Raw genomic sequence first — 24268 nt, forward strand, 5'->3', positions numbered from 1 at the left:
TCAATAAAGTGAAACTCAATGTTAACTCCAATGATGTTACCTAAAGAACCATCAAGACATTTTTCGAAGTTATGTTCGTTATTTGCAGAGAGATACAACCAACAACTAAACACACACACACAAAATTTGAAACTAATCAAGAATTGCAAGACACATTACATTGTTCTGACGATGAATGCTAAACTGATTGACAAGTTGAGCTGAAAACTAACCTAGCTTGTCCTTTTTGATGACCAACTAAATAATGCAAGGATTACATATATAAATCTCTGACGAACCACATCTTCCTACCAGCCTCCATGTCACAACATACCCAACAACGGAACCAATCTCCCTGCCAGTTTACAATTCCCGGATGACTCCATGCATCTTAATGTAGAACACGCTAGAAAGAAATCAACACCTTTCTTCATTTTGGATCATCTTTCATCTTACAGACAGATACATACGGACTCGCTATGCCTGATCATCAAGAAATATACAGGTGTCAAAAACGTATCGAAGAAACTTTTGACAGTAGAGAGAGGACTGACCAGTCAAGAATAATTTGTTCTCATAAACTGCTACACAGGTTGTCATACTCACCATATGACCATCATCCGCAAACACCTATATTACTCGTACCATATAAATCTATCAATTGGAGTTTGCTAGAGTGTCGTACAACGATATGCAAAACAAACCTTTTCAAGCTTCAACCTACCACCAAAGAATTTGTCCTGATCAGTTCCATTGGAAACCCTCCAAACTTCTGTTGATGAAACGCTTGATCCAGGTTTATCAAGTAATCGAGAAAAATCGTGTACTTTAGGAATCATTGCTAAGTAAACTGAACCTTTCTCGGTGACATAGATATTATCAATCGGTCTTGGCATCTATCAGACGGATCATAAATAGGTTAGTCAGATAGAGATAGTAGTATATAGAAGGGAATCATCTACCTTTAATTCATCCGTTAGGACGAGAGTGTGATCACCTTGAGCGTCGAACAGTCTTAGACGCGGATCCAAGCTAGTACCCATGTAAATCATCTGCTCAGGTCCCTGTGATGTTTGTCAGGATCAGTTCAAGAGGTCTGCATGTGATGAGAAGAGACAAAAATTGACGAACCTTGGCTATTCCATTAGCATAAGCATGACCATGGACTGCGACTGTACAATCAGGCGAGTTTGGACTATTCAAAGAACAATGGACAATACTATTACTCTGAGGATACGTATTTCGTCAATGCCGAGTATTGGGATCTAAGCATGTGAAAAAATAAACCAATGAAATGTGTACTTACATCATGATCTAGGAGAAATGGCTAAATGATTTTGATTTTTGTTCATGCAGGAATTTAAAAGACAGAGTTGATGCGAGATTCTCAATTGATCGATTTTTTTTCTCAAATGCTGAGAATTTGAAATACAAAAACTTACCTCAAGCGCTCTTTTCTAGTATTTGTAAAGTTGCGAAATCGATTTGAATGTCAATCAAAACTTGAAAAAATGAGATACTTGGTGTGATACTCACCCAACCGACTTTTTTTCCATGATCATTAGAGACGTAAAATGAATTTGAACTCATTGCCACGAGATTATTAGGACATAAGATCAATGGATGAGCAACAGTCATCTGATATTCAGCTTCATTGCTTCCAATCTTTGTTTTAAAAACTTCTATCACACTTTGAGCGCCTAAAGATGAAGCTTGTTCTATACGATCGGGTGGATTATGATTAATCATATAAAGTGTTGCACTTGATTGATCTTCTGATTCTTTAGAGTAAGATTCAACATATAAATCTAGACCGTGAGTATGAAGTCCATGCTTGAGAATATGCGCTGGAAGGTTTGTAAGAGTAAGTTTTCTATGAACGTGGGTTTTTAAATCGAGGATTGCAACGTAATCTAAAGAAGGAACAGGCATTCGATCTCGACTGAGGAATAATATGATTGAATGTCATTAGGAATGAATTAGCTGATCGATCAAGATGACCAAACTTGAAGAGGGATCAATAGGATGACTGACTTTAAGTTAGACATAGCAGGTGTCCAATGAGCTCGATCGATCACTCGACTGCAAGCCAAGTAAGCTAATCCGGATGGCTGATGGACATAGATATCCTCACATGCTTCAAGTCCCTCGATCTTCTCACATTCATCATTGTTGAAGTTTTGAACCGTTCTGAAGAAGCCTAAAAAGAAAGAAAATGATAATTGAGTGAAATGCTTCACAGAAGATCAAGATATTCATTGAAAATATGATGAATGAACTCACCTAACTCATCAATACGAGGTTTCAAGAAAGCTCTAAACAGAGCAGATAAGATGGCAGTGACTCCAAGAATGATACTAGCAGTTTGTACCATTATTCTAGATTTCTGAAGTGGTGAATATTAAAATTCAAAATGATATATTTGAACTCTCATCAAATAACAAACCGAGATAAAGTTCTTTGTCCATCCTGAAAATTAATACAGTCGTATTCAAAAACCTTGTCACAAATTCACTTCGATTTTGTATGCAAATTTGGACAAGCTTTGTGCAAATGACTGTATCAAAAGAATTGAACTGTTTTTAGGAGTAAGCTATTTGTAGTGTAAGCTAAAAGAAAACAAACATGATCTCGTGAGGGGAGTTGAGAAGATATTCGAGTTTCAAGCCAAAATACTTCACCCTTGTATCTTATAACCCCATCTAGCCAATACGATTCTCTGGTAGTTTTTGATGAAATCTTTAAACACACAAATCCATTGATAATGGCATTCCAGATTCATGAAGCAGGTAGCAAGAGTTTCCTCAAAAGTGACATCCAGGAGCTGCTTATGCAGAATAGGGACTTCTGGATGAATATGCACTTATAAGACAAAGGATCCAGGACTTAAAAAGGCTGACACATCACTTAATTAGATACCTACCGCAACTCATCGACTGCTTGTCAAGGTACTACTATGTACTTGCTCTCAAATAAATTCACACAATTATACCCTATTGAAGAGACGATCAAAATGCTTGAATTTTACTATAGCAAACTAAACTTCAGATTCAGTGACAATATGCCTGCCTTTAGCTCATCAAAGCGCAAATTCCAAGGCGATGAAATTACTCAGCAAAGTAGCGCTGTACCATGTGGGTCATGTCAGGGAATGTCTGGATTGGGTTTGAATGCGGTCCTCTGAGTCTCGACCATTTCTTACCTTCCCACTTTGACTCGGCGGAGATACAATCAAACCGGAAAAGCTTGCCACCAATTCCCCGCCAATTTACTCGAGTTTTGCGGGCAAAATCGGTCAAGCTTTTCCGGTTTGACTGTATATCTTCAGCGTGTTTTCTCGTACAAAAGAGAAAGCCTGTCAATCTTTATCGCCACTGCAGGTAGAGAAATTATAAAACCATTCAGAGAAGCGGGCCTCTCTTCACTCACTCCCTTCAGTCTCTCCTTAATCGATATCCATCATTTTCACAACTTCCGAATGGCAACATACACACAGACATCCTTGCTGGATTTTGTCCTTAAACTATCACCTGGCGATGGAGTTAACCCATATTCTCAGACAGAACAACATCTCCAAGATATGCTTGAAGTACGTATGACGAAGACAGGCTGAGCTATTCTGTGGCCGTTCTTGAGCTCATCTTCTCCTGCTCTTTTCTACTATACAGCCTCCTCCTATGCCCTCATGGAGTAGATTGATTCAGCGTATTATCATAGCAATCTATGTACTGTGAGTATGCCTAACATCCAAGGAGCTAGTCTAAGTCTCTGAAAATAGGTGTACATCTTTTGTTGCGATTCTCTCAAAAGGATCTTTCTTCAATCATCTTTCCTCCTTTTTTGGCGGATCAAGACGAATAGATTTCTCCTCATCGGATTGAATGCTATGGGTTTGATCAAGTTTGACTGTACGAGCATGTGTTCTTTGGTGGCAACCATTTATAGCTCAGGTTAGTCAGAAGGATTTATTTTTACCTATGTTTGACGGCGAGTCTCATTCCTTGCATGCTCTCACCCTAGTGGCAATCACGGACTTGGTTTGGAAAGAGACCATAATGGACGGTTACCATGACCAATCCTGGCAGCTTATTCTATTTGGCTGCAAGTTTATTGTGGTGATGACTGGTTCCTGGTAAGTGTTCTTTAAAACATTTTGTTATTGAATGTGAGACTAACTTTATCATTTTGTAACTAATCAAGGTGTGAGTGATACAATACATTTGTTCATTGAAACGACTCTTGATTTGATGAAAACAAACGCGTTTCGTAGGCTTTCTGTGGGTCTGCATTGGGCATTGGCTACTCCAGAAAGCCAGAAATTCACACCGGGAGCTCGACAGATTCATACCGCCAGCCGTTGCTTGGTTAATGAACGGGACATTCATATTATTGGCTATAACTCCAAATGGTCAGCTTTTGTTTCAGCTTTGACTCTCTCATAGAACCTCCTAACTTTGTATTTAATCTGATCATGTACATATTTTATCAGCTCCCATCATATGGGGATTCATCCGGATCAATTCAGAATATTTGGCCATCAAGACAGCCTTAGCTCCAATCATGAATAATCTCCTACGTTCAGCTATCGATTATTCCCCAAACACTTACAGTCAAGCAATGTTGATAGCTCAATTACTTCCTGCTCAGGCCGCCCTCCCACACTTGGTTAGCCGCGTTCTGCATCTAAACATCACTGATTTTTTACAATTAACAATTTGAGAAATGTATCCAATGAAATAGGACAACATCCAGGAATACCTTCGGGTCCCAATGGCCTGTTATTTGAGCAGTGTCGTAATACTATCCGTGGTAGGTCCTGATTGACTCGCATGTTGTTGAGATTACTCGGAACCCTGATTACACCTGTGATACTAGGCATACCTTCAATTCCTTTACCAATTAGTCAAGGAGTCGCGTAAATTTCGTATCATAGCGGAAGTTGAGAGAGAAGAAGAGACTAAGTCTTATTTGGACGATGAAGCTGATCGGATAAGATACTTGAACAATAGAATTCGACAGCAACACGACGCAGTGCTACAACATGTTGTGATGACATACATTTCAACAATAGTTTTTATTCCAGTGCTCATTTGGATGGTAAATCAACCTCTTTGAGAAATCTATCTACAACTGATGATCAAAATATGCTGATATTGATCTGACTTTTGATCCTTAGTTCATCGGCTCATTTCAAGATGCATATATAGTCAAGCCGCATTGGTGGAACATTGCTTTGATTGTGAGGAAATTGATCTTTGAATCTCAGTGTTTGACCCAAGTGTACTGATTTTGAGCTCCAGGGGTTGCATGGTCCCTATGCGGTTGTAACTTCCATGTGAGTTTCAACTTCCACCTAACTGATCCTAATTATATTCTGATCACTTTATCATACTTCCTTGTAGCTCTTTGTTCCTATTGCAGAAGACCACGTCCTGAGTTTAGGCGAACCTTTCAGTACGTATCAGGATATCAAAGGAGTATGTTTTCACCCCATGATGTTGAAGAACGTTTGATTACAAACCTTAAGCTGTGAAAATTTCACATCTCCCCTTTCTTATAAACTGAATCCAATCTCTTCACATTCATTTTTAAATTATAAGACCTGGTTGATCCAATTATTTGACTTGTCAACTTAATCCTCATATTTTATGGTTCCTATTTTATTCTTTAATCACTCAAGTCTTGTTCTTGTTGATGAATCCATATCCGTATGAAGTAATTTAATCTTTTTACAAACTACAAAAGCACAAATTTCAGCAGGGATTTGAAGTTCAATTATAAGACAAAGCTGAAATCATGATCATATTGAAGTCGGATTTTTCTCTCTCTTACAATAGTTACCATCCTACTATTCCACTTTCAGCCTGTTACTTTTCATTCTATTTTATTCTTTTGCTTCCATCCCAATTAGGCTATGTTCCAACTACTCCCAATGCGGTGAATGAGACTCACAATAACTTGTGCTCGATTAACCTATGTCTAGAAATAACCAATGTATAAAGAGTTGTGTTTGTGTGCGCTTATTAAGGGGTTTCAAGTTTAATTTTTTTTATATGATGTTGTAAAAATTCAGTAAATCTTTATACAACTCCGTAAAATTTAAATTTTGACCATTTGTAGAAAAACATATGTTGTATGATGGTGGTCATAAAAAGAAACTTGGATGTTTCAATTACCCGAGCCTTTGATGACTGGAGGTTGTAATGAAAATATATAGAAACAGCCTGTTGACCAAGAAAATCTCTTTGAATCCATGTCCAACTGACCTTGTTCAAGGTTTCAAAAAGAATCAAAAGAATAAATCTTAACTTGCTTTCCAGATGGTTTGAACCTCACAAAGAAAAAAAAACATTAGAACTGCTGAAAAGCTTCTTCAAATAGCCGAAGAAGACGAGGATGATCAAATGATCAAAGAAGAGATGCTTGGTGAACGAATCCTTCCAACAATTGGTGATATTCTGTTTGATGACAATGACAAGATGGCCTTCTTGACCGATCTCCTATTCAATGATGTCGACCATGCCGAGGATCTCTTGGAAATCCTGGAAAACCTTCATTTTCACGATGCACGTTGGAAGATGCCATTCGAAATGGACTTCAGTTTTAATGACTTACTTCGTGATTGAGAAGTAGAGTTTCAACAATCAATGAGGACTCCTTACACTGGCTTCTACACCATTCTTGAAGTCATCCAAGGTCATGAGATCTTCATATTGAGTAGTCAAAACCCACAGCCTGCAGTTATCATCCAACTCACTCTCACTTATGAGCGCCTTGGAAGCAACGGTAATGGTTGTTCTGTACGGCGCCTTGGTAGGGATTATAAGCGGTCAATGTGAGCTATTGTCAACTGTACTCGACACGTTCTCACCGCCGTTGATGAGCTTTGTAGTCATTATATTCAATGGCCTAGTGAAGAAAGGCAAGAAGAGATATCCACTGTGATGTCTCTTGAAGGATTTCCGGGATGTGTTGGTTTTGTTGATGGAACCAACATCCCTCTGTATCAATGACCAGGTCTCAATGGCAAGACTTTTTTTATTGAAAGAAACATTACTCTCTCAATTGCCAAGTGGTGTGTGATTGTGATTGTCAAATCATTGCTCTCCACAGTGGATGGCCTGGTTCATGTCACAATCAAAAAGTTTTTTCCACCATGTTGCTCTCTGAGGATCCAGAGCTTTACTTTTATGATGGTAAGTTTTCTCTCTTCTTTTTTATATTCAAATCCACTAACATTTGTATTAGTATTACCATTCAAGATGAATACTTATTGGCTGACTCGGCATACAAAATCACCAACACAGTGGTATCAACTTACAAGGCACCAGCATCGAGGATGGAGAGAAACTCTTTGTTCAATACACTGGTGGCTAAGGCCCGGATTTGAAATGAACATAGTATTGGCATGTGGAAAGAGCGATTTGCTGCCCTTCAAGCATTGCGATTAAGACTTGATCAAGTTGACAATATGCCATTTATATTGATGTGGATCAAAGTGTGTGCTATCTTGAGCAATATGCTTGCCGACTTAAGGGATCAGTGGGAGGAGGAATTCAAAGACAACTATTTACATGGTAATTACAGATTGGCTGCTGGTCACGAGATGGCAGTAGATCCTACTGATCCAATTGGAGTTCTCCGTCAAGAACTTGTAAGGGACTATGCTGTTTCTTTTGATGAATATTTATAAGACTGTCATAGTCTTTTTTAATTCTCACCTCAATCCCTCTGAGATGATCATGTACACAATAGAAAACTAGTTAACATTTCAATTTCAATTAAAATTTTGATTTTCAAAATAAAAGTCTGATACAAGGATAAATAAATATATTCTTAAAAATATAAAATCATAATAGATGTTTGTAACTACATTTGGGTCAGCTCAAGCAATAAATTCATTTTTCAAATAACAAATCCATATAGACTTTCATCTCCGGAACAGACATGTTCTTTGCTTGAAATGATTCCATAACCTCCCGGCAAGTCTTGATTCTCTCTGCTTCCACTCAAGCCTCTTCAACTTTAATCAATCTTGCATCTTCCTTGTCCAGCTTCTCCCTTTCCCAGTTAATATTCTTATCAGCCAACTCACTTGCAATCTGAGATTTTAAGGTCTCTGCTTTCTCAGCCGCTTCCCGTTCGGTTTGATACTTTTGTTTGTCCCAGGTCAAAGTGTCTTCAGCTATCTTTGATTGAGATTTAATTAGATTGCTCCCAGATTTCTTTTTTTCCTCTGTCTTTCTATCAAAATATCTGAAAAGTTTTTCATCGCGACCATTGACCATTGCAGCTATTGGTGCCTTGTTACGGCCTGGATTAGCATCAACAGAAGGTAAGGGTTTCATTGGTCTATTTGCAATTGTTTCAGCGCCTTGCTTGCTCTTTGTGGGTGTCCTGGTAGCCTTTCTGATCAATTGAGCTCCATCCTCATTGGCTGATACAGGATCGGGTAGGTCAGGAGTTGGTGATTTGGGTTCAGGTAGGTCAGAAGTCGAGTACCAAAGGTCACTGTCATGAGCAGGTGATGATTGTTTGCTTTCAGGAGTTGGTGATCAAATTCCAATACCTGAACCCTGTGATAAATCTATATCATCATTGTTGTCCTTCAAGTTGAAGTTGACAGTATTTCGAGTAGGAGGTGGAGCTTGGCAAGGTGAGAGAGGTTCATGATGGTATTCAGGCGGGATTTCAAAGTCTTTTGGGTCATAATGAAACTGAGTATCCAACATTGGATCAATCATTGGATTTTCAATTTCATCTGGAGGATCCAGAGCAGAGATTGAAAGCTTATTTGATCGTGCTGTATCAAGGATCACATGCGGACTGACATTTGCTTTGTGACCAATAATTTCATGAATAACACTAAATCTTGGGCACATGTATTCTTTTTTCTTCTCAGTTGTATCAAGACCTTTAATGATATCTTTATCTAGGAGACCTGTGTTGGATTTATTTGTGCTTCAAATGTCTTACTACATATTTAATGTATTTCTCATAAATGTATTTCTGATCTTGTCCATTTTTGTTGTTCTCAATTTGACTACACACAGTGCCCGTGGAGAAGGCCCCCGACGTCAGGGGCCCAAAGCTCTTGCGCAAAAGTATCAAAAAAACTGTGAAATTTCTGTCCAGGCCAAATTGGAACACTGAGCCTGCCCAGATTTCCCATCCCCAGCAGCCAGACTCAGGAATTGACCTCAGGAGCACTGAGCCATCATCCAACTTCATCAACAGTGATGAGCTGCGCTGAGCGGTCCTGCCCTGATTGTATGGCCCATGCGGGATCTGTCAAGATATATGCTCAAGGCCACCACGGGGCAATGTTGCTGAATGTCCCGAATCAAATTCGGAATGACCGTAGGTAGAAACAGTGAGATCAAAAAAGTTATCTCATCAAGCCAATCCATCAACTTCATCAAATCAAATCAATCATCATTCAATTGGTTCATTACATCTTACTACTCATCATCTCATTTGGAAACCATCTGATAATCAATCAATTCAATCGATTGAGCCAAATATGATGAAGTTTGCGTGAGTTAATCTTAATCACTCCTATCATCATATCATCATAATCATCTAATACTGATCATTGAATATCTATATCATAGTTTACACATGCAATTATCGCCACCGTTCAATATCTTCCATCTCAACCAGAACCAACTATCTTGATCCGTTTAGTTAACTTTATCACTTATACTTTTACTTTCAATTCTCAATCTCAACTTGAACAAGATTGGAATTCAATCACAGCTTCAGTTCATTATTTTAAACAAGGAGATAAATTATCTAATTATGCTTTTCTATATGGATCAAAATCGGATTCAAATTCAACTTCAACTTCAGATTCAAATCTCATTCATTGGGTTGGAATCTTCATGATCTGATTTGTGAATTCACTAGGATGAATTCCCTAGGTGACCAAAAGGCTTGGAGAATCACTTCAATAAACAATTACTTTAGTGTAAGTCTTTTATTCAAAAAAATGAACCTGGCCTTGAAATCTAGGTTTGAAAATGCTGATTGTTTACCTTCATTTGTTGGTTCGGATTTGTAGTTCTGTTCAACCTATCCGCAATTATTACTGGTGCCAGCAAAGCTCAGTGACACTACATTATCATATGCAGTCAAATATTAAAGTAAAGGTCAACTACCGATTGGAACTTATGTTCATTGGGTTAATGGGGTATGTCTTTCAATATCACTTCCAAGCTTCCTCCAATACACATACCTCACTCTAAATACTTTCTTGTGACACTATCAAGTCATCAATCACTCAATCTAGTCGACCGATGATCAGCTTCAAAAATACAAGATTGATTCAAGACAATAAACTGATTGAAGAAACATTGGACCAAGTCATCCTATTCCGCTCACCATCTTGTCAGTAATGTTTATTCATCAACATTCCCAAATCAAAAAGCTCTTGAAAGCTTACCAATTCTTTTAACAGTCGCTTGCATGATACACAGCAATAATCTTCATCTAAAGACTTGACTCACTTCGCAGTCAAAGTCATGGCCAACACACATAGAATTTTGAACATGATTTCAAGTAAAGTTGTCACTGTGGTTGTTGATCAGAACTTTGCATCAAAGATTGTCCATTGTGTTTCTTGAACTTTCTGGGGAGTTTCCCAGCACAGTTTTCACTTATAATACTTTTCTTCTTGATTCTTGATCAACTTCACCATTTTCATAGGTTGATTACAACCTGTATACCCTCGGCTTTCTGATTTTGCTCATAATTGTGATTTCACTTTTAATTTTATTTATAATTTTTAGTTTCTTTGATTTGGTTCAATCGAAATTATCAGAATCTAATATCTCTTTACAATTTGGTTGTTCTTCAAGGATGTTTTACTCAAATCAAGTTGAGTTTCTCGCCAGTTCCTTTTTTTCAGATTAAAATTGACGTCTGTCTTTTCTTTCGTTTGAATTACATAGTTACTTTCATTCCATTATATATTACCTTCTATACTTTTCATATTAGACTGGTCAAATCAATTAAATGTCTTATGGTATACTATGATTGGGTTAAGTTGTTTACCTATCTTTTGGTAAATTTGTGAAGTTGGATAATTTTTAAAGATCAACAAATTCCTCAATCAGTTAAATGAATTTTCATTCTTCTATTAAATCTTGAAATGAGGATAGCTGACTTGTTGACTGATTTGTTCTTTTTTTGCGTAGATCTGGAGGTTTTTATAAGAAACTTTTTGAAACTTCTTATTTTAGTTCTCTGTATAATTCTCATGATTCAGTTTGGTTAATGATTATTAATTTCCTAGTGTAAGGTATGTATATAAACATATCCTAGATTATATATATTCATTGGATGTTATTTCTGTTTAGTTTGATTTTCACCTTTTTTGTTTTGGGTTTTATGAGGCTTGTGTTCATAAATGATGTATACCTGTTCACATAGATTTTTATTGACGTAGAAGCGCAAGTCGTGTTTGAGCTGCTTGAAATTGAAATCACTAGAATTGAATATTTTGAAACAAAAGTCGTGTGTTTAAGGCATGGTGTTTGATGAGATGTATGTATGGACTCAGGCAGATTTGAGTTGGAGTTCAATCAAATGTTTTTCATGGCTCAATCCAAATTAACCAACCAACCAACCAACCAACCAACCACCAACACTACCACTTAGAACTACCAACAAGAACAATGATCAAGTCAACTCAGTATGTGTGGTTCACAACAACAATCAAACACGTTAGGATTCTATATCTAATTAATCTGACTTCGACTTGAATCTAATCCTTTTTCAAAAATATCAAAGTCAATCATTCTTTAGTGGGATTTCACTATTTGGTGGTTCAACCAGTTCAGTCTGAAGTCAATAATCCATAATCAAACTCACAAGAAAAACGCGAAAAACAAACTAAAGCTTTAGCATTGACTTTATTCTTCTTAGATTCACCAGGAGGATTATTCAGTCATATTGATTCTGCTCCTGAGCAGTCAAAAATAGCTCTACTGATGATTCAAAGACTCGATCTTAGGTACCAACTACAAGATGTAATTCTAGAGAGTGATAATCAATTGCCACCCAAGATCGAGCCCATTGTGGAGCAACCACCAACGGGCTCTTTAACTTTTTGAGTGGGTACAAAGGCTGATCCATCAGGATTCACCATCCTTGAACGATCAGTGATGGAGTCTTGTTTGATCAAATTAGTAATGTCGAGTTCAGAATAAGTGGTACTTGCAGGGTGAGGGAGATCATCTGCTTTGTTACTATCAATGCGTGTTAAAAGCGGAGCCGTTGGGATTGGAGTAGGTTGCCAAGCTTCTGATACATCGGTAGAGGAAGCACCGAAAAGAGACACAATTTGTGCGCTGCCTCCTCCTACATATACAAAATTATTCAAATCAGGCTGGATCCTCGTAGCAATTGTGATGAACACAAATCAACGGCGGATGATACCTACCTGGTTGTTCTCGCACTTTGTGCGTCGGGATGAAAGCAGGTAAACCTGATTGTGGCTCTGTCCTAGTTTCCGTGGGTGGTGGTTGAGAAGAGGTGGTGCTGAAGCTTGCATGCTTCGGTAAATCCTTCAACTATTGGTTGAGCCATTCGAAGTTCAAACAACATAAACCAGAGGTCTGTCAATTCAAAAAGGATGTGCGCTGGAATCAAGAATGGAATCGTTTGCAAGGAGGTCTCAATGGAGATGTCGCGAGACCAAACCTGAGTCAAGTTGGTGTCCACTTCAACCTCCAACTGTTTCAAGAATCTCACCAAAGATTCCTTAGTAAACCCAATCGAGGTTGACCATGGTAAAAGACATTTGATATGAAGTAAAGCCCGACTTGTTAGCAAGACTTCATGATTACAATCAAAATCATCGAGCTTGAAAGTTCATTATTTGAGTGCAATCGAATGGATGAGCATTTTTTTGACCATGCGCTGTTTGGATTGAGTTATTGGTCAAACAGGCTGTGGTAAATCAACTCAATTGACTCAATTCTTATAATCAAGCTGGTTAGTTTTCCCAAAATTGAAAAATAGCTTCTACTCAACCTCGTAGAATAGCTGTTATTGATTTGCCTCAAAGATTGGCTGAGGAAATGGGTGAAGTTTTGGGTGATTTAGTGGGCTATTATAAAGTTGTGTTGGGACGAGTGAGCTGGCTTGCCAATAGGGAACGGTGAGGGTAACTAGCTTTTCTCAGGGCAAAGATAGTCCATAGGGAGCTTCCAGGTGTTCAGTAGGGAACACTGCACGTTCAGTCAGTAATACTGAGCGTTGAGGGCTGCTTGTCTCCTACTCTGCGTGAGCCTTGACTCAGACTGATGAAGTTCAGCTGAGGTGATGTTCATGCAATCTTTGCCCTTTGTGTACATTTGTAGACCTTTGTGACACAAAAATCACACAAACGCAACACACTTGCGAAGACTGTTGGGCCCCCGACGTCGGGGGCCTTCTCCACGGGCACTGTGACATTACATCATATAGCCCAATCAGGAACATTACGTCAATGGTCTTGTGACGTCATTCATTACAATTTCATTTTTGTGTTTTCTTTATAACCTGATGTTGAACACCAGTCTGACAGTTTTCTTTTCTCATCTGACTGTTTCTTTACAAAATCTTACCATAAGATTTTCGTGTCTGTTTCTTCTCATCTTATACTAAGATTTTGTTTTTGTGTTTGGATTCAGTCCAACAGGTTATGAGGGCCTAACGAATCTTGTTCAATCTCGATATCAATTAATTTTTTTTTTCATCTTCGTAATTCGAGTCAGCAATAATGGAATCTACGTCTGCACCAGATTCCTCCGTCAAAGGCAAGGAAGTTGCACCAGCAAAGCCAAAAGAACGGTCCACTCCTCCTACAAACTTTGATGACTTGTTTTTGGTTGGTTCAAAGTGGGGACCTTTGGCTTTACCTACGTCATCTGTAGTAGGTTTGACCGTTTTGGAACTGCCGGGTGATAACTCCAACTATGCAAACTGGGAACTGGCGATGTCTGGCTCAATCATTGGAGCAGGTATGGCTCATATACTAAATCCTAAGCTAAGAGACGTGGAGCAACCAAATTTTCACTGGACTCAGCAAAACCACGCCATCTGTTCTGTCCTCTTACGTTATGCTCATTCCAAGAACTACTCTGTTATGAGGCCTCATATGGGCAACGAAGCTGCCATGTGGCAAGCCTTATCCAATTCTCACAACAATGCTTCAATGGGTTCGAAGATGTTAGTTCTTCAACGTTTAATTTCATGCCAAATGGTAGATAATGACATCGACACCCATCTATCAAATGTTGAGAAACTCGCAACTCGTTTGAATCAGCTTATTTCCAAATCTAAATTAAGTATGGATGACATAGTCTGCGCTGCTATCAGTGCTTCTCTCCCAAATGACTGGAATGCAGCGATCAGCAGTCTCATGAACCATAGCACTCTCACTGCTGGCTCTCTTATGTCTTCTCTTCGTCGAGAGGGTATCCGTTGTCTTGATCAAGCATCTAGTTCTCAAATACTGGCTGTTACCAACGATCGTAACCAACAAGTCATTCAACCTCGACCTAATCTTTCTTCCAATCGAGGTAGAGGAAATAAAAGGACAAACAACTATCGATCCAACTCCTCTGCAACTAGGGAACAACCTGTACCAGTTGAATAATTGAAGTACTTCCTGTTGAAAGACAATCAAGACCAGCGTCAAATGTGTCATCAAGTGTGAAAGGTGTATAGAAGTGTCAAGGTTTCTCTTACTCTTTCAATCTCGTCTATAAGTGTTTTGTGATAAGTTGTGCAATGTCTTTTGTCCTATTGATGTTTTCCCAACCAATCTTAGCGCTGATCTTTCCCAACAATGTTTGTTTGAGTTATCAAGTTATATAAATGTTACTCTATCCTCTCATCCTAAACTCTCTTTCCTCATCTATTGGAAAGAGAGTAAGTCTTTCATTATCATTTCTACACTCGCACTAATACTAATGTTATCACACTAAAGATTCCCATAGATCACTTAAGCTTTATCATTGACTTACAACTTTATAAATTCTCATTTTTATCTTCCCTCCTTAAAACTCAGGTACATTACTCTTATTTTACTCGTTTATTATCAATTGTGTTGCTTATATTTCTCTCTCTTTTATTGTGTTCAGGTTAGTTTCCCAGGTCTGCATACCTGCGTGTTGGAGAAGAGTGCTGAGCTTTGAGCACTATCTTATTAGGTTAGTTTCCCAGGTCTGGATACCTGCGTGTTGGAGAAGAGTGCTGAGCTTTGAGCACTATCTTATTAGGTACATGGTGTTGTTAGCCATTTACACGGTAGCGAGAGTTTTAAATCGATTCGTCAAATCAATTTATGAACAACGACGAAACCACTGTACCTTTAAATCAATTTACCTCTTCTCCTACTTTAGAGACTTCACCAGCCCATTCAATATCTTCAGAGGAAGATTTCCAATCATCATCAGAACCTGAATCAATCAGTGAACAGATATTTATTCAAAGTCTATTACCGACGATGTCTACCTCTCTCCCCAACCCTCCACCCGGTACTACTACCCTCATCACTACTACTACCCCATCAGCATTCGATAGTAGAAGGTTTCAAATGGCTTCTTCCATGGTTAATACCTTATCAAAGATAACTGTAACAGAGAAGCTTAACAATACCAATTATCCTAATTGGTCTTCAGAAATCTATATTGGTATCAAGGGATTATCTTTTGTTTTGGGTTCTTGTGGACCAGGAGTAGTAGCAAAAAGGAATAAATTTTCTTCTTTGTATCAAATGTTGGCTGGTAGGTTCAAGCAGATGAGAAGAATATTTCCATTTGAGTGTCGCCTCTGTGCTGATTTCCCGTGCGGATTAAACCAATTGACATACAATCCAAATACTAAATTGCCACTCTTTGAGGTGTAGGCAACTCCGGAGGCCTCAAACGTTCTCCACATCTCTCCATCCCAGATGTCGGTCATAAGAGAGGAACCATCTTCTCTGCCGTTGGAGAGCAAAGCTTCCAATGCATCTTCAAAGTCAGGTAAAAACATCATTTTTGCTAGCCAAGTTCGCAAAGACTTGAATAATAAATTGTTAATGTTATAAATAATAATTAGAGAAATTATTAAATATAAAATGACAGATGTAGCCGTTGAAAGTAAAAGCCCCAGTGGAGTCACCAATATGTAGAACTTAAAGCTCAACAAGAGCTTTACAGAGCTTAAAGAGGGATAATCTACTAATATAACTAACTAGTGGAAGTTGCCTAAGACTTCCTCTTTGAAAAAATCAACACGGGGTTTTGCTGAATTCTTTGGGATAAGGCACCAGAGAAATTGTCTCAATACTTAATTCAAGTATTATTCCTGTGATTTTTAGAAATAAAGAAATCTCAACACTGCTATAGTGTTATTCAAATCTGAGCACAACAAAAACACAATTTTAATTACTAGCAAAGCAAAAATCAGTTTGATTGTTATTCCAAATGAAGACTTGTAGTCTTATCACATGTAAAGAAATCTCTCCTTTGACATAAAGGCGCAATTTAGTGAACTTAGTACTGCTAAAGTAATTTAATTATGATTAAAAACACTCTAACAAAAGTATAAGATGAGTAACAAGGGGAACAAAGGCACGTAAATTCCCTAACAATAGTATATAACCCTCCAACAATCCTCAATAATGGTCAACAGCCTCCAAAAACCTTCAAAAACCGTCAAAAATCAACAGAAATCCTCCAATGTAACCATATGATGTCATAAATATTATTGTTTGTAATGATTCAAGGCGTGAATTTGATCAATTGATGTTAATAAATGATGAATACAGGTGATTTTTTCCTAATATTCATAGCTGAAATCCATTTTTGGAATTACAAATGTTTTGTAAAGTTGTTCAATTTTGGATTACTATAGCTCATTTGATAGCCCTTGTGATACTGATCATTTATCACCCCCATATGACCTATTTCTGATGTGTGATGAATAAGTTATTGAGTTGTAAAGATTGAGAAAATAAGCTTTTGTCATGTAAATGTTATATGTAACCACCAAATTCGAAATTCACTCCAGTTTCTTTGTTGCCTTATAACTTTTTCACTAATCCTCCGTTACTAATTAATTAAAGGTTGTGAATTATGAAACCAATGATTCTGCGTCGAATGAACTATCACAGACCCAATTCTGACAAGTTTTAACATATGTAATTAACTAAAAACCTCCATTTTTGATCAAATTTGACTGTGTTCACGTCTAATAATGATTTTTCTTCTACCAAAAGATCATCCCACAGCATTCCAATCAATCACACAACCCTAAAATCATTCTGAAAAACCCTTGGCACAATCAATCCATCGATGACATCACTACACAGGAATTAATACCATAGTACCCCTTTTCAAAATCCCCTTTTCTTGAATAATTTCCCACCTCCCTTATCAATCCTCATGATCAAAGTTGCTGATGACTAATGTTGTACCTATCTTTCATAATAAAACCTTCCTGAACCAATAACTCTTATCATAATAACCTAAAAACCATTTTCCAGCCTCTCATACCCATATTTTCTATATTTCCTTGAATTTCCAATATTGTGCTTCTTCTTTCATTCTTTTCATAACAGTCTCCATTCTTTAAGATTGAAACTAAATTTTCTTCTTCTTCCAATCTTCTTACTAATTCTTTTAATTTAATTTTCACTCTCATACTATTTTTATTGATCTTTTTGAATTTTTCTTTACTCTTAAATGTTCTTATCAATTGCTTATGTAAATATATAATTTTAAAGATAATGAAATGAAGATTATAAATCAACTATGATACACTTGATTACTAATAACTTCAACAATAAATTTGCCATTGACTAAAAATACAAATTTTCCCATAATTTTTAAATTTTTTGCTTAAGTAGAGATCTTGCTCACCACAACAATGGTGAACTTCTGAAGTTCAAAGCACACCCGTGCGCCTTGGGATTCCTTCAATATTTTGGTGTCAACTACAATGAAACTCATGCACCAACAGGCAGGATTGCAACATTTTGAGCCGTCTGTACTGTCACAGCTGCCAAAGACTTAGACGTCATTCAAATGGACACCGTGGCAGCCTTCCTCAACGGTACCCCAAAAGAAACCATCTTTATCAAGATACCAAAAGGGTGCAGTGCTGAAGGCGCCGACAAGGAGACTGTTCTACAACTTAATCAAGCACTCTACGGTCTCAAACAAGCCCCCAAAGTTTGGTATGACACACTGAAAGCCTTCTTTGCCACTATTGGACTATTTCCCTCAACCACAGATGTGAGCCTCTTCATTTCCAATGATCCTAACTGGTGCTGTATCATCCACGTACATGTGGATGACATGGTCATCGCTTTGAATGACGTTCAACGGTTCAAAAACACTATCACCAAGAAATTTCAAATGGACAAAAAAATCAAATACAAATATATCCTAGGGATGACAATGGTAAGAGATTGAAAAGCCAAGACAATTGCTCTTTTGCAAAGCCAGTACATACAAGACCTCTTAGAAGACTATGGGATGGAGGACTGTAAACCAATTGGCTCACCCATGATCCCCAACACCTATCTGACACCAGGTTCCAAAGACAAGTGCCACCAATTTCAGAAACTCGGCGTCAGCTATCAACAAGCAGTCGGCAAACTTATGTATCTGGACAATGCCACACGACCAGACTTGTCTTTTGTCGTTTCTCAACTCTCACAACATCTCAACAATCCGTCCATCAATCACTGGATTGCGTTCAAACACGTACTGTGATTTTTGAAGGGAACACAACAACTAAGTCTAGTGTTGGGTGGATCAGACTTGAAACTAAACACTTTCGCACTGCAACTATAAGATCAAGTATGGCGGAGCGTGTGTTGTTCAACCAATTCTTGGCTTGCGTCAGGCCCGGGTGTAAATTTTGCCTGGCTGCGGACCAGGGCCAACCTGTGGCTCACGTCAAGGTGGCGCAAGCCGGGCCCATGTCAGCGGTTTTTCCGCACTCTTATACTCAAAAAGCCCAGCAAAATCATGTCTTTGTTAGTATAGTGGTCAGTACTCCCGCTTGTCACGCGGGCAACCGGGGTTCGAGTCCCCGACAGAGAGGCATTTGTTTTTGCCTGTCGCAGACTTTTGAAAGAGAGATACGACGGAAAAGGAAAGTGATTATCGCTCGCTCATGAAGGTTTCTTCCGTTGCGGAAGTGAAGGCATACTAAATCTTTGATTAACATCATTATGCAACTCAGGATTCTACTTCTTCATGAAACGGATGTATGGAGTCGAAGTTGATTGTGAAGTTCTTTACTCCAAGCTTCAATCATAAGTGACGTCTGAATTCGATATTTTATAAGTTCAATGGCACGGGAAAGAGGAAGGGTGTTAGGAGGCTTCCTAATCTGTCTTCAATTGTCTCTGGGCGACCCGGTAAGAGCGAAGGAGATTTAGTGGACAGGCAAAGTGATAGAGAGTCTGGCATATCCGTATGAAAGTGGTCTCGCTTCATAGGAAAAAATGGCAAATGCGAGGAACAAATCTGGCATCAAAATTCCAAAGAGTAGGATGGGATATACATCATAGGAATACATTGAGCAAGATAACACAGGTACAACGGATGTCCCATGGATGATAGGTGGACATATCGTGCTAACAAAGAACAGATACGGAAGTGGAGATTAAGCACCAAAACCATAGAGAGTTCGACCTTGTCGCTTGAGAGCGTAAACTACATCCAATGAAGTCACAGTCTTGCGCTTGGCATGTCTGATGAGAATATCGCGAGTCAGTCTATGGAGGTGAAAGTCAAAGAGTTTGAAAGAAATTACTCACTCGGTGTAGGTAACTGAGTCACGAATGACATTCTCGAGGAAGATCTTAGAGATTGAACGTTGATAAGTAAGTCTGTTGAAGGAGAGACTCTCACTCGGGGCAGAAGAGTGACTTACTTTGAGAACACCTCTAGTCTCCTCATAAATCAAACCGGAGATACGTTTAACTCCTCCACGTCTGGCTAAACGTCTGATAGCAGGTTTAGTGATACCTTGAATGTTATCACGAAGAATCTTACGGTGACCTAATATGGAACAAAGAGCAGTTGAGAAGGAGAACTTGAAAAACTAGCCGATAAGGATATCAAACTCACGCTTGGCACCACCTTTTCCAAGACCCTTTCCTATTGAAATGAGAATCACGAACCAGGTGTGGTTAGTGTGTGAATGAAGGCGATATGAGAGTGAGTAAAGCTTGATGAGATAGAAGCTACGAACCACCGGATTTTCCTCGTCCAGACATAATTCAAGTTGATGATGAGATTTGTGAGTGGTTCAAAGTTGAGCTTTTTAGTGCGAAGTTTGTGTGATTTTGGTTGGTTGACAGGGGACAAAACAGGACAGAACGAACAAGAGGGGGTATTTACAGCGTTATTAAATGAAGGCTCACATTGTACACATGTACAACACAGCTTGTTACAAGTTTCAAGAGATTTCACGTGTGTTACATATCTTTGAATCACACCTTCTGATTGGTCAGGAGAAGTCAAAGAAAGTCGTCGCGCGTATGATCTGTTAGCAGAAGATTACACTTTCGTTAGAGCGAGCACCAGTAGGACGGCAGAAAGACACTCGGAAACTGCACATTGTGCGGATTCGGCATGACTGGCCCGGTGCGCTTGGATTGAAGTCATCTTCTCTACCTCCAACCTTCACGGGTTTTGAGAATTTGATGATGGGAAGGCGCGATATTTTCATGCCGATCTCGCTCTGGAGAGACTTTCAATAGCGGCTCAGTCAATTCCTTTGCAAAAAGATGATCCAATTTGGATGTCAATATATACCATATCGGGAAACCAAGCAGACCCTCACGGAAAGTGAATAAGACGAACTCGGCCATCCTTCACTACCAAAGGCAGTTTGCGAACACAGATTTCGATGGACTTTTCCCTTTATGGGCCGTTGCGATAAGCCGGCTGACTGCTCCCGTTCCGCATTTCTAAAAAAGTGGATGTGCAACTACCGACGAGGGCCACTTGCATCCGGCGAAAGGCGCAAGATTTTAGTTGCTCCCTTATTGAGAGGAATTGATCTTTGTTTCCATTGTTCAAATTTGTTTTCGATGTTCGGATTTAGTCACTTTTGTATGACCGATATGGCTCAGGAAGACGATGACCTTGTTGCTCTTTTGTCATTTGATGATTGTAACACTTCATCCAGTTCTTTTCTGTTTCCTTTCTAATTCTCATTCTCTCATTACTTTTTGTTTTGTTTGATTGTATTTCATTCAAATCATCTTTCAACTCACAATCTTTCTTCACCTATATTCTACTGATCAAAGCCTCAAGCTCACTCACAAAAACAATCATCAAGGCACCTATTCACAAAAGACGCGTTTTGGGGACTCAACTATTAAAAAAAGGAACTTGCTAACCCACAACCTTCGTTTCACAATTCATCTCGCAAATTAATTCTTGAAAACAATACAATTTGTCTAGAAGAGAATCGCATTGTAATCATTGTTATACACACAAAATTTCGATCCCATTGTTATCGAGTTGGAGAACTTTTGTCGGACTTCCAGAAACACAACATGATGGACTCTATCAATACATCTTACCCGGCCTTTGCTTCTTCGGTCTCAGGTTAGTAACACGCATTTTTTGACAGACATGTATTATTTTCTACTACTATGTTACCACGGGCTGATATCCCCAAGAAATAGCTTCTTATCAATATTACATATAATTTACTCAAACCACTGACCTAAGCTGACCTCTTCATATTTGTGTTTGACTGGGCTTTCCGTTAGCTGGATTCCCTACTCCTCCATCTTCGCCTCTCGTCCGACCGCTGAGTTCTCCTCCTGCATTGAGCAGCTCTTCAGGCTTTCTTCAAAAAGTATCAGAACACCCGAAGCATCTCCTCGAAAATAAAGCGCACTCACCACCTATCTTCAGCTCTGAGGTTAGAAGGGGTTCTCATACTGACGATACACCGTCAATTTCAACTACACAGAATCTCATATTGGTTCCACCTGCTTCTATCTTAAGCGGCGATGTTGGAAGAGTTTCTCAACCTGATGATACACCACCAGCTTTGACAACCGAAGATCCTGACGTGGTATCTCCTCCCCCTTTTATAATTTCGTCAGATATTAAAATAGGTCCAACAATCGAAAACCATGATGGTCCTTCCTCTGGTATTTCGCATCATTCTTCTATCAGAGATCATGAAGAAGGGGGTCAGCTTTCAGACCATACAGTTAATCATCAAATGGCTGGTGTGAAGTCTGCCTCAGATCCTGAGCTTTGTGACTTGCCTGTGTTAGATCCTTCCGTACGTGATCACAAAGATCACAATCAAAATCCAACAAATGATATCATCACATTCAACAATGAGCAAGCTGTAAAATCATCGGATCGAATCAGCGAGCAATCAGCAGTGCTAAGTAAAGGAACTGCTAAAACAAAACGAAAGACGAAGAAAGCTAGACCAGCATATGAAGTAGCAGGCAGATTACCTCGTCCTCCTAATTCATGGATACTCTATAGATCTGAAAAGATTTTAGAGATGAAATCTTTAGATCTTGGATTAGCTCAATCGATTTTGAGTAAAGAGATTGCTGCTCGATGGCGCGAGGAACCAAGTGAAGTGAAAAAGATGTATGAGCGCAAAGCGGAGATTATCAAGGCTGAGCATGCTGCCAAACATCCTGGTATGTATTATTCCATCTTAGATCTTTTTTATATCTCAATGCGATCCTTGAAATGAACAAGGTGCTTGATAAATCTTACTGACCAAATCTATACTTTCTTTTTATATTCGTTTCCGATTGAAGATTACAAGTATAACCCAAAGCGCCATAGAAAAAATGGAGAAAAGAGTTCAAAAAACCCTACCCGATCCACCATTGAAGAAGAACATAAAGATCAAAATAAACAACTTACAAAAGGAAAATCCGAAACCCATGATCTCCATCATTTCGCTTTCGAGCATTCAAGAGATTCTTTCAATGTCCCACCAACCCCAAAGAATTCGATCTCAACCTCTACTGGTGATCAAAAAGATGAAGATCAAATAAGAAACAAATCAGATGAAGAACAAAGATTTCAAACACTAATTTTAGATGCAAATCTTTATAAAGCCTTTCCAGTCTTAAGTCAACTCATCGCTAATCAAAATCCTAATACTCCTCTTCCTTCAGCATCAACCGAAGCATTTCCTACGAGAAGGTCGATGACTATACCAAATCAATTCCAAGACTTGACATTATCATCAAATCAAGGAATCTTTGAGCATCATCACCAACACACTGATCCACAACTTGTTTCTCCTACTAGCTGGGCACCACCTTGGCAACCGAATGATCCAAGTTCTACACCAATAGATTATCATGATTCTAGGAATTGGAATAGGAATATGTCTTACCCACTCCCATCGATTCCACCTGATCATAATGTGAATCGATTTAGCTTACCATCTCAACTTCAATGGACACCTAATCATATTTCACCTAATTCTCAACAATACTCAAATCCAAATTATCATAGTAATCAATCTCAATCGTTTGATGGATCTCATACATCAAGTTGTCTAAGTAATAGTTTAGATTGGCAAGATCCTAGGTTATCGAATTGGTCGAATCCATTTCATCTTGGATCTTCTTCAGATCATACTACAAGACAAAGTCCCAATAATGAACGTCTCGATCAAAATGGTATCAATTTTGGATTTAATTCGTTTATCAATGATGATCTTAATCAAAACCATCAGTCATTGCAAGCTTTTTGGAATCTTGAAAATCAATAATTGTTTTTCAGTTGTCAGATTGTTTCCTTCGGTTTCAAGTTTTTTTAACTTCGATGAGCATTCCTTTCCCTTGTTTTCTATACTTTTGTGAAAAACTTTTCATTAATGACTTGTAATTATTTTTTTCATTCTTGATCTGTACAAATAATTAATCCTGTAGGGTATATTTATCTAGCTTTATAGATCGCATAAAAATTAATTAACATTGTGAATTAGTGTAAAGAACTCGTTCATTTTTGATTCAATAGTAAGTTTTCTAAAAGAGATCATTGACTTCTTGATCCTCTTGATCAGTACTTTATTCACTTGATCATACTCAAATTTCAAAGACACAAGAGCCCAAAGTTGCAAAGTAGTCAGACAATAACTCCTACAGCTATCTACCACTGAATGCAAAAGAGTTCAAACCCACAAACCTGATCACCTGTACCTTACTGCAATATTGACTTTAATGTAGATTAACCCAAAGTAAAAGACGAGGCCTGTATCCATTTAAGCCTTTCAG

The 24268-nt window shown here is 38.4% G+C and overlaps 5 protein-coding genes across 5 annotated transcripts; 2 read left to right on the plus strand and 3 right to left on the minus strand.

Moving 5' to 3' along the window:
* Positions 1-55: 55 nt before the first annotated feature.
* On the minus strand, positions 56-2361 carry MELLADRAFT_118260 (uncharacterized protein; the record flags this gene model as incomplete). The annotated part of the gene is made up of 10 exons (XM_007417054.1): positions 56-462; positions 534-609; positions 684-875; positions 942-1043; positions 1111-1206; positions 1286-1306; positions 1422-1436; positions 1516-1921; positions 2014-2179; positions 2263-2361. 10 exons carry the CDS (start codon positions 2351-2353, stop codon positions 410-412), a joined length of 1218 nt encoding a protein of 405 aa, XP_007417116.1.
* Positions 2362-3168: 807 nt separating this feature from the next.
* MELLADRAFT_73355 (uncharacterized protein) lies at positions 3169-6204 on the plus strand (the record flags this gene model as incomplete). Its single annotated transcript, XM_007417014.1, has 11 exons — positions 3169-3568; positions 3648-3709; positions 3790-3929; positions 4000-4111; positions 4180-4387; positions 4469-4644; positions 4720-4788; positions 4855-5076; positions 5156-5218; positions 5280-5314; positions 5382-6204. The coding sequence occupies 7 exons, from the start codon at positions 4348-4350 to the stop codon at positions 5413-5415; spliced, it is 639 nt and encodes a 212-aa protein (XP_007417076.1).
* A 1784-nt stretch (positions 6205-7988) lies between these two features.
* MELLADRAFT_68462 (uncharacterized protein) lies at positions 7989-8861 on the minus strand (the record flags this gene model as incomplete). Its single annotated transcript, XM_007417007.1, has 2 exons — positions 7989-8416; positions 8549-8861. 2 exons carry the CDS (start codon positions 8859-8861, stop codon positions 7989-7991), a joined length of 741 nt encoding a protein of 246 aa, XP_007417069.1.
* Positions 8862-19452: 10591 nt separating this feature from the next.
* MELLADRAFT_73357 (histone H4) lies at positions 19453-20336 on the minus strand (the record flags this gene model as incomplete). The annotated part of the gene is made up of 5 exons (XM_007417015.1): positions 19453-19726; positions 19793-19836; positions 19909-20036; positions 20106-20135; positions 20230-20336. The coding sequence occupies 5 exons, from the start codon at positions 20252-20254 to the stop codon at positions 19639-19641; spliced, it is 315 nt and encodes a 104-aa protein (XP_007417077.1).
* A 1208-nt stretch (positions 20337-21544) lies between these two features.
* Positions 21545-23763, plus strand: MELLADRAFT_94219 (uncharacterized protein; the record flags this gene model as incomplete). The annotated part of the gene is made up of 3 exons (XM_007417042.1): positions 21545-21596; positions 21764-22669; positions 22793-23763. 3 exons carry the CDS (start codon positions 21545-21547, stop codon positions 23761-23763), a joined length of 1929 nt encoding a protein of 642 aa, XP_007417104.1.
* Between the last annotated feature and the right edge of the window lie 505 nt (positions 23764-24268).

The sequence above is a fragment of the Melampsora larici-populina genome (genome assembly GCF_000204055.1).
Source record: "Melampsora larici-populina 98AG31 unplaced genomic scaffold MELLAscaffold_67, whole genome shotgun sequence".
NCBI classification, from domain to species: Eukaryota; Fungi; Basidiomycota; class Pucciniomycetes; order Pucciniales; family Melampsoraceae; genus Melampsora; species Melampsora laricis-populina.